The sequence below is a fragment of the Rattus rattus genome, chromosome 3 (assembly GCF_011064425.1).
Source record: "Rattus rattus isolate New Zealand chromosome 3, Rrattus_CSIRO_v1, whole genome shotgun sequence".
NCBI lineage: Eukaryota > Metazoa > Chordata > Mammalia > Rodentia > Muridae > Rattus > Rattus rattus.
Window position 1 is genome coordinate 183707652 of NC_046156.1, and position 16089 is coordinate 183723740.

The 16089-nt window shown below is 43.8% G+C and overlaps 1 protein-coding gene across 1 annotated transcript in view; it reads right to left on the minus strand.

Annotated features, from left to right (window-relative positions):
- Positions 1-16089, minus strand: part of Cdc20b (cell division cycle 20B) — a 75025-nt gene that overhangs the window by 18649 nt on the left and 40287 nt on the right. Inside the window, 2 exon segments of the mRNA XM_032897036.1 lie at positions 4711-4824; positions 11706-11799. Coding sequence (XP_032752927.1) covers positions 4711-4824; positions 11706-11799 — 208 coding nt within the window.

Below are 16089 nucleotides of genomic sequence, written 5' to 3' on the forward strand. Positions count from 1 at the left end.
GTAAAGAGAAAACACAATCACTAGATGAAAACCCAAGATAACCTAGGTATAAGAATGGCCAGCTAAAGGAAGGATCAGAAGCTTAAGTATAAAACTGATAAAGTAGAAACTACAAAACAAGTCTCTAAAAGAAAAGCACAGGCTATAAATCCATAAATGTAAATGTTTACATTAAATTTAACAAAGCCTAAAACATCCATTAGATGGGCTCAATAGCAAAATTAAAATGGCAGAGTAGCTGTGGGATGATACTCAAAGACCTAATGTGGGCATAATTGGAGCCAAATCTTGGAACCAGAAAAAAGAGACTTAAATGACTCTGTAGCTTTCATCAGAAGGGAGAGAAACCAAGAGTCAACGGAACAGCATCTTTCAAATGCTAAAAGTAAGGTCTTCCAACTCAGAACTCTATGTTGATCTGATCAACAAGAAATGCTAAAAGGAGCCCTCCATGATAAAGAGAAGTTATTTAAGAGAATTTGGTAGTTGTCAACAGGATCCAGAAACACCTAGAAGACACCTCAGCTAGGTATTGTGAGGATGTTAACAGAAAAGCCACATGAGGAGTAAAGAACGGCTCGCAGTGAATGACGCCTTCCAGATAGAGATCCAAGGAACATGCGACATGTGCCTGCCTTTGTTTCTTCTTCCTGACCAAGTGCACGTGTCGCTGATGCTGCTACCGTCCTCCCCTGACATCAGACCCTACTCGGGCCTTCACCACTTGGACTGTGGCTGCTAGGATCTTGTGGACTGAGCAGTTATTGACTCTCAGCCTGTCAGTATGCAGACACCCACTATTAGACTGCCTAGCCTGTATAAGGCAATAAAGTAAATCCCTTTTTACAGTATCTCTATATTCTACTGGCTTTATTTTTTTTTTCAAGGAACCCTACCTACTACTATGGAAAAGTTAAATCTTTAAGAATTAAGGAGAACATTAGAACTAGTTGTCCCCGCCAGCGGGGACCCAGTTATTCAGGGTCCCGAAGAGGCTTTCTACCTGTGGGCCAAAATGGGGGTGAAGAGAAGAAGGAGACCAAGCAAGAGTTCTGTTGTCAAGGTCTCGTTTATTGAGAGGAATGTACAGCATTTAAAGCTCTGAGGCAGGAAATGAAGCAGGAACTGAAGCTTAGGGTGGGGGAGTTTGGGAGGTGCCCAAGGATATAAGGTGAATCACTACACTGCAAGATATCCTCCTATAACAAAGAGCAACAGTCTTCCCGTGTTCTTTGAAAAGGTCAGAACCCTTCTCAGGAATCTGCTCAGGGACATCCCTCAGGCTGAAACATCCTGTCATTGCTCCCAGGGTCTTCCTGGGAGGCTCTTAGTTCAACTGTCTGTATAGCAGTCAATTCAAGGTTAAACCTCTGTGGCCATGCAGCCCAGAGTCAAGTCTCCTTGAGCTATGCATTCTACCCAAATCCATCGGCTTTCTCCCCGTTATTCTTTTTTAAAAAAAACCCTGACCAGACATACTATGGAAAATGGCCGAGCCACTAAATCTTTAAAATTAAGCTGTAACACACCGTTCTGGGCATTGGGGGAACTAGAGGAAAACATATTTGTCTTAGGATCAAACCTCTCATTTGAAAAACACAAAGGATCATTTTTCCTCTTATGAAGAAAGATAATTTTTTTTACTTACTTTGTGAGTGTGTGTGTGTGTGTGTGTGTGTGTGTGTGTGTGAGAGAGAGAGAGAGAGAGAGAGAGAGAGAGAGAGAGAGAGAGGTGGTGTATGTGTGCTTGTGCAGATACATGTTCAAATGTACCTATGTAACTGTGGAGACCTCAACTGACATTGAGAGTTTTCTTCCATTCTTCCCCTTTTTTTATTGAATCTGAGTCCCTTATGCAACCTAGAACTCTTTAATTCTGGGTAGTGAAGCCAGCCAGCTTAGCCAGGGAATACCCATCTCAGCCTCCTAAGTGCTGAATCACAGGCACCTAGCCAACAATATGGCTGGTTAGATTTTACATGGGTTCTAGGATCCAAATTCTGGTCTTCAAGATTGTAAGACAAATGCTTTATCTACTAAGTTATCTTTTCAGCCCAATTTTCTTATAATACAATGGAAGGGTTTTCAATCAGTGTCATGTAAAGCACATGACAGATACAGTAACTTGAGAACATATAATGCCTATAGCAATCAATATAAACACACAATAAAGACACCCAGTCCAAAAGTCAATAGATTCATGAAAGTAGGACAGAAGTAGAAAATATGCAAGAAATGAGCCTTGGGCAAGCCTACATTTAGAGCACAAAGAGATAGAAGAGGACCAGGGACCAGCCAAAGGGCCAGAACAGAGTGGTTATAAAGTCGGGATGCTTATGTGTTCATTTTAAATAGACACAATAGCAGGCAACCCAGAAGAATCGTGAAACAAAGGAATCATTCAGGGGTCTCAAGTTGGAAGTATTTAGAAGGGCAGTTCCAGTGAACAGGGTGGTGAGATTTAGAATCCCACCACAGTGGACTCAAGACAGCCAAGAAAAAGACAGATGTGGTCAATATAAACATCCTTTGGCAAGTTTTACTGCTGCACTCTGTCCCCTGACCTCCATCATCTGGCCCATGGCCCTGCCTGCTTTCTTGAGGAGTTCTGAGGGGCCCCAGGAACATCCAGGTTAGACCCCTTCCTAACCAGTCCCCTGCCTGCTTGGTTCACCTGGTGCACAGTCAGCAGAAGTGAGCTGCATACTGTCCCATGAGCTCTATTGTCAGGCCCACAGTTCTGCCTGACTCACAAAGTAGGCCTGTTGGGGGAGTAGGGTAAGAACATTCAGGTCCACCTGGGGCACAGCCAACAGAGGTGAGCTGTATGCTGCTCCCTGAGCTCCATTGTCAGGCTCACAGCTCTGCCTGCCTCTCAAGGAGTCCTGCCAGCATTAGGAACATCCAGTCAATACCAGATGGCGAAAGGCCAGCATGAAAACACAATCAACAAGATCCAGGGCACCATGGCACCACCAAGCCCAGCTGTCCTATTACAGCAAGCCCTGGATCCCAACCGAACCAGAGCACAAGAAAATGACCTTACATCCAATCTTATAAAGATGACAGAGGCCTTTAAAGAGGAAATGAATAAATTCCTTAAAGAAATAAAGGAAAATACAAACAGGTGAAGGAAATGAATAAAATTGTTCAAGGTCTGAAAATGGAAATAGAAACAATAAAGAAAACACAAACGGGGGATTCCTGGAGATGGAAAACCTAGGAAGACAACAGGAAGTACAGACACAAGCATCACCAACAGAATGCGAGAGATGGAGAAAGAATCTCAGGCATAGAAGATGCAGTTTAAGAAATTGATACACTGGTCAAAGAAAATGTTAACTCCCAATAGTTCCTGACACAAAGCATCGGGGAAATCTGAGACACTGTGAAAAGACCACACATAAGAAAAATGAAAATAGAAGAAAGAGAAGATTCCAGGCGCCAAAGTCTAGAATATATTTTCAAACAAATTCATAAAAGAAAATCTCCCCAACCTGAGGAGATGCCTATAAACATAAAGAAGCTTACAGAACACCAAATCGATTGGACCAGAAAAGAAAATCCTCCAGCCACATAGTAAAACGATAAATGTACAGAACAAAGAAAATATTAAAAGCTACAGCAGAAAAAGCTAAGTAGCAGGTAAAGGCAGGCCTGTGGGAATCACTGTTGTGGGGAGGAAGGGAAAGAGCTGGGCTGGACACCGCTGGATCTCCTAAGAGAGAAGTCACCTCTGGCTCTATCTGGACAACCTCCGCTCGTCCCTCTGTGGATGCTCCCCTCCCTCGTCAGGGGAGCTCACCCTTGCTCTCAACTGGATCGTCCTCCCCACGTGCCAGTTCATCCTTTATTTCGACCACTAACTTCACAGTCACTGGTCTGCCAAAGCTGCTCTATCCCACCAACTCCTTTCATGAGGCATTTGAAGCAGTTTTCCCTCCACAAACTGTTTTCCTCTGCTTCACAAGCTTGTAGCAACACTGAATCCACTCTTGATTCTTTGTTTTCTATATTGTATGCATATACTGTAACACGCAGTGTAAACTGTCTTCGTTCTTCTTAAATTTCTCTTAGTCAACAAGTCCCAAGATAAATTTCCATAACTGAGTCTTGAATTTCCCACAACCTGTATCCACCTACCAGTAGCTCAGCGGCAACCTTTGCTACCATTATCAGTAACTCCCAACATTCTGCCTTTGCTCATGCCACACCAATGGCCCTCTTATCTCCCCTCTACCCTTACTAGTCTCACCCATCTTCAATGATGCAGTTTATGGCTGGATATCACTATTGGCATGTTGGCAATCTGTCCTGTGTTTGTTAATTAGCACGGTCTTCCAAAATAAATCATGGTAGGCACTTCACACACCCAAGGTGACTGTTTTACTGATTGGACATATCCACATTTGAAATCCATGTAGGTCATTAAGTAAAAGTAGGTCAACATCAGTTCAGTTCATTCTGACTTAGGAAAACAAAGATGTATTAGTGAGAAACAATACTCATGTCCTACCACCAATAATACTCTTTCCTAAACATTAAAGCAGTGCCTGAAATATGCAAGTTATATTAAGTATCGTTGCATGGTGTATTCTGTGGACGTGAAGCATATGGGCCATCGGGCTCTTCTGGAATCAGACTTCAGGTCTGTGTCAGAGCATTGACTGCGTCTTGTTATTTCAGCTGCTCAGCTAAGCAGTGACTCACAGTAGTCATTTTGAAGACCAGGGGGATGAATCTTCACCTCCGATTGGCATGTGGAATGGCGGACACCGCTGAATCTCCTAAGGTAGAATTCATCTCCAGCCCCATCTCTACAACCTGCAGGAAACAAACAGCTCTACATACACATCTCTCAGATCCCACAAATACAGTATTTCTCCCACGGGTGGTAAGAGATTACAGAGTGAGAAAGAAAGTAGACCCTTTATAAAACTGTGACCAAAAAATGCAGGAGGAAAGAAAATACAGAAGGGTTCAGTACGGACTTAGAATAAGAGTTAAGAATTATCCAGTGGCACTTTTCAACAGAGCACTTACATGGCAGACATAAGCACAGACGAAGGTCTCATGAGGGACACAGTGCACCATGTCAGGCTTTGAATATTCATCTTGTCCTTTAAGGTTTTTTAAAGAAATTGAATTTTGTATGTCTGCATATCCAACACAGCCATGGTCACCTAGAAGATCTAAGTCTACTCTATCTGTTCACAAACAGTTATTGATTTATTGATCTTAGCTTTTTAATCTTACTGCACTAGAATACAGCTACCATATTTTGGCTAATTTTACCCGTGACTATTTGGGCCCATGTTTCTATCATTTCTTCTAAGTTTTCACCAAAAGGCCCCACCAAGTCTAAACCACTGGCCACTATCCTCTCATCTCTAGCCCTCAATGCATTACCAAACTGATAATGATATATATATATCAACAGGAAACAAGATAACAAGGGTTATCTTGCGGTTTCTGTGACTAAATGGTTTCTGATAAAAGCCCGGGAGGTTCACGGTACTATACCAAGAAAGCCAAATTAATTGTTACTCACAAATGCCTGTCTTGGGTTCACTATGAACACCTGCAACTGTCAGGACTGAAGTTACTGAAAACACTCAGGCCTTCTGATAAAAGGTTATAAAATATTTTTAACAAAATCAATACCCAGCACATTAACAACTGAGATAAGGATGTAACTTCATATTGAGTGCTTGTCTAGCTTGTACAAGGACTTGGACTCAAGCCCCAACAGTGTACAGAGAGAGAGAGAGAGAGAGAGAGAGAGAGAGAGACAGAGACAGAGACAGAGACAGAGATAGAGAGACAGAGAGAGAGAGAGAGAGAGAAAATCAACCAATCAATCAATAAGAAGAACAACAAAAAAGATTCTTACAACTAATGAGTAACGGGTAGTTATACTAAAGCTGCAGAATATAAAGTTAATATGAAAGTCAATTGTATTCTTATATGCCATCAACTAGAATTTAAAATTGAAAACAAATCGTATTTATATTATTAAGCCCAAAATTTAAATGTTTTAAGTATAATCTCAAAAAAGCATGTAAAATATGTAAATGAGGGGCTGAGGAAATAGTTCAGTGGTTAAGAGGCACTGACTGCTCTCCCGGAGGTCCTGAGTTCAATTCCCAGCCACCACAGGGTGGCTCACAACCATCTGTAATGGGATCTGATGTCCTCTTCTGGTGTGTCTGAAGACAGATACAGTGTGCTAGCATACATAAAATAAATAAATCTTTTTAAAAATTTGTATATGAAAAATACGTTTAAAACTTTGGTGCATCTCTGCAGGAAGGTTTTTCACATAAAAGACTATGGGCACTCACTATGTCTGCATGCCAGTCCTGTTTGATTGACGAATGCAATCACAATCAAACTAGGCAAGCTATTTTATGGCTATCGATAAGGTAATTCTAAGCCATATGGAGACATGAAGAGCAAAAACAGTTGACACACATTGAAGGATGAACATTACCCACCTTCAAAACTTACTGAGAAACTGCAGTCACTGGGACCATGTGACCCTGACAGAAGAACCAACAAACCTGATGGGACGAGGTGGGGAGCCTAGAGACACTAATGCCTAACGCCCTCGTCTGGTTATGGAGGAAGGAACAGAGGCAACGTGTGGAGAAAGAGAACCCTTCAACTGCTTCTGTAACCGCTGGATTCCATACATGGAAAACTGAATCTACACATAGACCTTATGCTCTTCACAAACATTAATTCAAAGTGGATCACAGACCACAGCTGTCACTCTCCTAGAAAACAGCATGGGAGAAACCCTGGATGAACTTGAGTTTTGTGCTTACCTTTTAGATAGAACACCAAGAACAAAAGTCATGACCCTGGACTTGGGTAAAATCTAAACTTCGTTCTGCAAGATATGATCAAGAGATGAGAAGCAAGTCATTCTCCACATTTGATAAAGGATTGTTGGTTTTTCAAAATGTACAAAGAGACTTTTTTTTTTTTTTTTTTTATTAACTTGAATATTTCTTATATACATTTCAGTGTTATTCCCTTTCCGGTTTCGGGCAAACATCCCCCCCCTCCCCCTTCCTTATGGGTGTTCCCCTCCCCATCCTCCCCCATTGCCGCTCTCCCCAACAATCCGTTCACTGGGGTTCAGTCTTAGCAGGGACCAAGGGCTTCCCCTTCCACTGGTGCTCTTACTAGGATATTCATTGCTACCTATGAGGTCAGAGTCCAGGGTCAGTCCATGTATAGTCTTTAGGTAGTGGCTTAGTCCCTGGAAGCTCTGGTTGCTTGGCATTGTTGTACATATGGGGTCTCAGCCCCTTCAAGCTCTTCCAGTTCTTTCTCTGATTCCTTCAACGAGGGTCCTATTCTCAGTTCAGTGGTTTGCTGCTGGCATTCGCCTCTGTATTTGCTGTATTCTGGCTGTGTCTCTCAGGAGCGATCTACATCCGGCTCCTGTCGGTCTGCACTTCTTTGCTTCATCCATTTTGTCTAATTGGGTGGCTGTATATGTATGGGTCACATGTGGGGCAGGCTCTGAATGGGTGTTCCTTCTGTGTCTGTTTTAATCTTTGCCTCTCTCTTCCCTGCCAAGGGTATTCTTGTTCCCCTTTTAAAGAAGGAGTGAAGCATTCACATTTTGATCATCCGTCTTGAGTTTCATTTGTTCTAGGCATCTAGGGTAATTCAAACATTTGGGCTAATAGCCACTTATCAATGAGTACATACCATGTATGTCTTTCTGTGATTGGGTTAGCTCACTCAAGCCTGAACAAACACTGTCAAGACGGCTCAGAAGATAAAGGTCCTTGCCACCAATCCTGACAGCCTGAATTCAATGGCAGAAAGAGAAAATCAATTCCCACAAATTTTATTTGATATTTATATGCATGCATATATTTTATGCCTTATAAAATGTTATATATGTTATAATTTATATGCTATCTAAAGCAATAGAATGAAAAAGATACATTCTCCCAGCCTTTCAAGGGTTTTTTAACCTGGTACAATAGCATCATAGAAGAATACAGTTTCTGTCGCTCAGACAAAAGAATGAGAGGAGTGAGCGAGAGAATTCACTGGAGTGTGCGAGCTCCTAGGTTTACACACCACAGCAGCAGAACTTCAGAAGGAGGAAGAAGAGTGGGGAAAGGGAGAAGAACAGGGAAGCTGAGTCAGGGCGCCCTCCAGATATTTCTGCTTTAACTTATTATTCTAAAAAACAAAAAAAGGATGATTCCTCCTCTCGTCGCCACAATCTACTTCTAGAGCAAACCCCCAAAGAACGTATTCAAAACCTGAGCCGTGTGCTCATTTTTATATACCTAACTCTATTTCCTCCACCACCCATTTACTGCCAGGAAATATAGAAATATAGGCTTAAAAACTAAATATGTATGAAGGTCTAGAAAATTAATTTGTGTTTCTCTGAGGTTTTATACAATGCTTAGAACTTTCAGAATTTTAATGAAAAATTAAGCGCTCCTCTTCAGAAGCGAGGTTCTCTCTCTCTCTCTCTCTCTCTCTCTCTCTCTCTCTCTCTCTCTCTCTCCCTCCCTCTGTTCACATTTGTATCTGAGGTCCAACCCATATTTACAAGATTTTATTTCAAAAGGAGAAATAACAAGTTTGTTTCCTTGGATTTTCAAGGTGAGGCACTAAGTCCTTATCTCAATAGATTTCTCACACAGAACTCGGCTCTACAGTCCTGGCTAACAGTGCTTCAGACGACCCAATGTGTTAACGGAGAGAAAAGGTAAAGATGAGAATGTGTGGGAAGCCCAGAAACAAACGTTTCATGTGTTCTAAATTGGTCTGCCCTAAGAAGTTTTGGAAACTTCCACAACATTACCTTACTGAGCTGCAGAATCATTCGGATACACCTCCAACCCCTCCATCCTCGTTTTGGGCTCCAGCTGGTGCACTTAAAAGTCACAGGAGTTGCCTACCATGATGCTAACGGGACTAATCAGGAGTGGATAAAGCGTAGAAAAGTGCTTCAGGCCAGGCAGGCCCATACCTTTAATCCCAGCACCTTGGAATCAGAGAGAGACAGCCTGGTCCACAGAGTGGGTTCTAGGGCAGCGAGGACTACACAGAGACACCATGTCCAAAAAGGAGGGGGGGGAGAGAGAAAGAGAGAGGAGAAAGAGAGGAAGAGAAAAGGAGGGGGAGAGAGAGGGAGAGGGAGAGGGAGAGAGAGAGAATGAATACAGCACTAGAAAGTAAACCACAAGATTTTTCTGGATGGTAAATAAAGGGTCAATAATAGCTGACTGCAAGAGCATGAGAAAGAGAATGCTACAAGGAAATTTCCCTTTAAAGATTAAAACTAGAGTGCCCCAAGTGGCAGAACATGGCCTGTACCCAGTACTCAGGAGGCAGAGGCAGGAAGATTGTGAATTGTGACAGCTTGAACGAACGTTTTGAAACTTTGTCTCAAAAAATTTTAAACTGAGATAGCCAAATTTAAATTTTAATAACAAGGATGTCATTAATTTGCCAGAGAAGAGAGAAAATGGAACAGAGAAGAAAAAATAAGAAAATCAATCCAGAAGTATCAATAATCAGATAAAATAGAAGAAAAAGAAACAAAGATGAAGACATTAAGAAAGAATCAAGGAGAATTTTAGTGAATGGAAAGGCACCTGCATGGAGGTGTGGGTGAGAGCTGCAGCCCCACCTTGCTGATAGCAGCAGGTGACTTAGGGGATCAGCACTGGAGCCAGAAAGAACCTACTGAGAAACTGAACTCTATTAACTGTTTATGGGCCTGTGAGAATAAAAAGGAAAGGAAATCACGTGCATACACACACATACACACACACACATACATATACACACACACATACACACACACATATATACACACATACACACACACACTCACACACACATACACACACATACACACACATACACACACATACACACACATATACACAGACACATACACACATATACACACACACACACACACACACACACACACACACACACACACACACACACACACACACACACATTTGGTGGATAGGGCAGCACCCCAACAGCCACCATATTTTTTTCTCCCAGCTTTTTTATAGCTTCTTAGACAAAAGTTCTTCCTGAAATTACCTCGCAGATAAAATGTTACACTTTTACATACGGATAAGTTACATAAGGATATGGATAGTAAGTTCAAAGCAGTGTTTCATTCTATAAGCTCATTATGAGTTCAAAGCAACAATTTCCCGTGGCCTTTCTTTATCATAGTGCACACCCGTGGCCTCATCCTTGGAACTGACCTAGAATGGATGTTTTTCCTTGATCACAAATCTGTCCCAAATCTATGTCTCTTCTTAGTGCAGTTTATGAAAGTTTGCTGTATTCTTTGCTATGCAGCCTTTATTTACTATTCTATGAGGAGGCGTACATCTATTCTTGATTCTAACTTTATTGCTTCTTTCTAGCAAAACAACTAAACATCTCCTTAAACTTTCTAAAATTAGTTTAATCAAATCAGGAATTCTATGAAGTCATGAATTCATCTAAACAGCACTATTATGTGAAAGTACATCCTTATATTGATCGTAGGAGATTTGTCTAATAGGGTGGGCTGATGCCCAGGAACCACTAAGCTATGTAATGGTGGCAGAAAAGGCCTATCAGCAGTAGGAAACAGCCCTGGGATGAAGTCTCTGGGGCCTGTGCCTCACAGAACTCACCCATTGTAGCTGCGCAGAACAGTGGGCCATCTCCAGAAAACACATTTGCTTGCCATTTCCTTTCCTACGTGGCTTGTGCCAGCCCACCAGATGTTGCTTTTAACATACAATGAAGTGGAGGTGAGTAGTAATGCCAAGATTTATCACCTGAAATTCCAGAACACTGGAGATGGGAGATGCTGCTCACATTGGCCAGAGGGGAAGTTGGGTAGAATACAGAATACAGGATGTCAGAACAGAACAGGACTTATCAACACATGTGAGCTAGGAAACATGATGTCCACAATTCGGGGTAAAACTGAGATTTACAGCCAGTCAAACTCTGACTCAAATGTGAGTGCCATAGACATTTGCAGAAACAGTGGACCTAGCGTCAGAGGAAGAGGAGCTCCAGGATTATCCTCTGCAGCAGGCCAGGTGAGCAGCCTGCCCTTCAGACTGGCTGAGGGACACGAGAGAAAAGAGGGGAGTGAGCAAATGCATGGTCATGTTATCAGTGGTGAGAAACAACATGGATGCCGACGGGAGGCAGCTTTGTAGACATATTTAAAGAAAGCAGAAAGACCAGCAGGTGAAACAGTCAGACTAGAGGAGAAGGCTGCTGCCAGTGACTACAGTTGTATGATAACACGATATGGACACTGCCTTGTGAGTCTGGCTTGGTTTTGCAAAGTGTAATAGAGGCACATCCAGAAACCAAAGGATCAATGAGGAAAGAGAGGATCTGAGTTCTTGTCTGCTGTGCAAGAGTCCCCATGAAGTCTAAATACATAAGGAATGGCCGTCTACCAATGAAGTACTGAAGGGAGAACTAAGAATGATAGCCTGACTTGGGAGTGAAGGTGGCCAGAGCAGAGAATTGTGGGAGTTATCCAACTTGTATAAGGATGCTGACTTAGTCTAGTAAATAGAGGTAACATTTTAAAGTAAGGAAGGAGTGAAAGAGGCAGGGACAAGTGACAGCTGGAATGACGGATCTGAGAGTCTCTGTCCCCATACCTGTCTAGACACGCCAGGACTCCTCACAGAGACACATTTTCCCATCAGTTTGCTGAACTCCCTTCTGGGTTGCAAATAGCTGATTTAGGCATTTCTGGAAACAAATGCACAAGAAGAGAACATGTCTTTAGGAACACACATGTACATCTCAGGCGTGATGGGTGAAAGGACTGCAGCTGAGCGCCCTGGAGAGGTCAAAGCTCTCAGCGTGATGACCGGTGCTGTAAGCCTTCCTGAGTCTCCCCTCAGCAACTCCACACAGCAGGGATTACTGAGCTAAACCAAAAGCCTTTCTTTCTTCTCCCAGCCCAGACACCGACTTCAGTAAGGGTCCAATCACAAGCCAATAGTCTGTACTCATGAGAAATGGGAATAGTCGACCTCAAGGAGCTTAAGGAAATTCCCTAATTTCTGTAAACACAAAAATATAATTGCTGTTTTACTTGGGCAGTATATAGAATATTCTTCTGACATCTGTTTGCCCAATTTTAATCAAAACTATGTAGAAAAATTAGAAATAAATGCAAATAAAAAGAAGCATTGGCATTTTCAAAATATATAAAGGAAAGTAAGTAAAGCAGGGAAGATTCTGTTTTGGTCTCCACAGCCCAGAAATAAATCTCTTTTTTTTTTCTAAAAAAATAATTTTATTACAGTAACATTCTGAGTTTTAAAAATCTGTCCAGGTCGATTCCTCTGTCTCCTGTGTGAGATACGTGTCGACCCGGGATCCCGCTAAGACCCGGGATCTCGTTAATAAAGCTACCTCGTGCTTTTACATCAAGAATGGCTACTCGTGATTCCTGAGGGCACCCCACCCCGCGATCGGAGCGAGAGACGCGGCTCCCCATTTTGGGGTACGCTCTTTCATTTGGGGGCTCGTCCGGGATCGGAGCGTGACCCTCGGAACCCCGAATGCCACTTGGAGGTACGTTAGTGTGAGTGCTGGAAAGCGGCCGCTGTGTATGTGTATGTATGTGTGTGTGTGTACGTTGTGCTTCTCGTACTGTGTATTGTGCCATGGTCTAAGGTTTAAGTTGGGTGCACTCGGGTGGAAGGGCTTCCCACCCCGAATTTGAGTGCACCCCGTTTTCGAGTACATCTGGGCAGATGGGTTTCCTGCCCCGTATTTGAGTGTACTTGAGCGGAAGGGTTTCCCGCTCCGGACAGGCGCCTGTGAGTAGAAGGGTTTCCTACTCCGAATAGTCTTTTTCTTTCTTTTTTTTTTCCTTTTTAGAAAGCGCACCGGGGGACGCCCCAATCGCGCAGGCTCTGGGACTCGTGAGAGATGTTCCGCGAGCCAGCCTTTGTCGGGTCCTGGCTCTGGGACGAGTGAGAGACGTTCCTCGAGTCAGCCTTTGTCGGGAGGACCCGGCAACTAGCAGTCAAAAAGATCTGACTGTGACTTGACTTTGGAGGTCGAGTTCGGCTGCCTATTTAAGTATAGGCACGGACAAGTGTGCTTAGATGTGTTAGTGTCTGTTGTCTGTATTCTGTTTCTGTGTTTGGTATCCCAGAAGCAGCTAAGGTTAAGCTGCAGTTTGGGCCAGGTACTGAAGGTACCAGGCATCTGTGGAAATTGGTTATAGGATGCTTTGTCTTGGTCTTGTTTGTCTGGATTGTTTTCTGTGGTATTGTCCAGTGTCTTTTTGACTTTTGTTTCGTGTTTGAATTTGGACTGACGACTGTGTTTAAAATCTTGGACCGACGACTGTGTTTGAAATCATGAAACTGTTTGCTTTGTTCGTCAAAGAGTTTTACTTGGTCCTGTTGGTGCTTAAGTTAAAAGTTGAAAATAATTTGCTTGAGAGAGATTGTTTTCTGCCAGGAGTTTTATCTTTCTCTCTTGAGCCTCCTCCCCAAGGAGAGATGCCCCAGGTTGGGGGGGCAGAGAAGCCCCTAAAATAGTTTCAAAGAATCTACAACAAGCTGTAAAGAATTTTGTTTTGTTTTTGCCAGTCAAAATTTAGAATTCAGGCTTTGGCGGTGGCCAAGGTCAGGATTAATGTTTTCTTTTCCATGGGCCCTTTTAAACCCAGTGAGACAGTTTGGTAAAGGGCTGCTACTGAGGTCCTGATAGCCCCAGGTGAACTGGTTACAATTCTTTTGTCAGCTGCTTAGTATCTAGCACCCAGGTTCTAACCATCTCTCCATCCTTTTGTTATTAGTTGTTACTAGAAGCCTAGTGTCATTTGGAGGCTGGTTCTCTTGAGAGGCAAAGCCACCAAGCTGACACTGAAGGGGGGTACTCCTTAAGGGAAAATCTAAGTGCAGAGAGACAGCCGGTAACAGATAGGCTGCCTCTCTGCTCGCCTTTCTGTTTCATAGACAAAACTTGTGCTTATTTTTACAATGGCCTTTTTGTCCAAAAAAAGGCCTCCTGGTTTAGCTGTGTGACTAAATGCTATTTGTCCTCTTCAGTGGACTTCTCTCCTCTAGATTCCCTTCTTGTTTTCTCACCATCCCACTTGAGATGCTTGTTAGTAACTGTTACAGGTCTTCTTTTGAAAGACCCCAGCTTAGCAGCAGTAACGCCATTTTGCAAGGCTGTACTTAAGATGACTGGTTCAGGGAAAGGTTAGAACACTGAGTACACAGCGGCTGCCAAACAGGATGTGTATGGTTGAAGGCCTGGCAACAGGACGACTGCGTTGAGCGCCTGACAATGAGAAAAGCCCCTGGAGAGGTCCCACACCCCTGGTGGGGGCCGAGTCAGCCGATTATGTTCCAGGAAGGTAGCTAGAACTGGCCCCGGCTGAACCCTTGGGGGCGAGTCAGTCGTTATGTTCCAAGAAGGTAGCTAGGGAACTTGCCCCCGGGCTGAACCCTTGCCACATTAGAATCCACCAATTATATCCCTGTAACCATGCATCTGCTTCTGTATGCTTGCTTCTGCTCCCCAGAATCCTATAAAAAGCCCATCTTTGGTTCCGTGGGGCGTGCCAGTCCCCCGAGTAACTGAAGCGCCCACAGGTGCCTGTGCCTGTGTATCCCGACAATAAACCAAATCCTCTTGCTGATTGCATCCTGTGGTCTCGGTCTGGTCATTGAGTTAGAGGGTCTCCATCCCGAGGGAAAGTTCTCCCTGAGAACTTTTCACTTTACCACTGAGGATAGACAGAATCCTACTAGAGGCCAGAAAGAATGTTCCAGACATGGATGGAAGGCCCTCACTCCTGACTGTTGACTTCAATACCCCTGAAGGTAGGGAGTGCTCCGGGTCTGCCCCCAGGCTCCAAGGGTGGGTCTCCTAGGGGCTGGAAAATGCCCCACCAATCTGGCTAAGATAAGGAAAAGATATGAAGAGAAAGTTACACAAACTTTAAGGGTTAAGCCAAGTTGCTGAGAGTTAGTATAAGTTAGAAAGAGAAAAGAAGGTAAAAAGAGCAGAAAGCTAGGGAAGAAAGGAGACAAGAAGAAGAGGAAGCTAGAGAGCTAAAGAGAGATAAAAGACAAGAGAGGAACATATACTGGCCACAGTAGTTAGGGAACCTAGGAAGACAGTACCTGGCAACAGAAGAGAATTCCTGGCTAAAGATCAGTGTGCCTAATGCAAAGAAAAAAAGACACTGGGTCAGGGATTGCCCCAGAAAGAACAAGAGGGGACACTGGAGAGCCTCTCGGTCCTGGAGTGCTGGCTATGCACAGAGATAGGAGGGAAGCCTGCCCAGTTGTTTTATGGATACAGGGACCCAATGCTCTGTGCTCCTATGCTCCAGTGGGCCAGTATCCAAAGACCTTGGGTACAGGGGCCTACTGGCAACGAACAATACTTATGGACTGCCCGAAGAACAGTGGACCTTGGCGTGGGCCGGGTAACCCACCCACTAGTTCATGGTCATCCCTGACTGCCCCTATCCCTTGCTCATGAGAAAATTGCTCTCCAAAATGGCTTGCGTGGGCTGAAATGGCTGGGTGAGGCCATGTGTATGCATATCTGCAGACTGTGTATGTGGAGCTTAAGACCTGTCTCAGTGCACCAGTACCTGATGCTGGGAGAACATATCACTCCTGCCAGCCAGGCACTAACAATTATCACCCAATCCAGGACTTAAACTGTGATAGAGTGGCTGATGTTTTGCCTTTGAATAGAGTGTCCCAAAAGATGGGACCACTGGTCAGCTGCCATGGACTAGATTCTCCACCGGTTGGGGACAATCTGGTCACCTTGCTGCCCAATCCGGACCTGGAGCCACCACAGCACGAGTGTCAAGCACTGGCAGAAGCCCATGGGTGGAGGAAAGACCTCTGCGACTGGTTGATTGACCCCTGCTGAAGGCCGAGGCTACCTTGTCTACAGACAGGAACAGTTCTCTTCATGAAGGTCAGAGATAAGTGGGTGCTGCCATGGTGGACAACACAATGTCATCTGGGATGGCTGAAC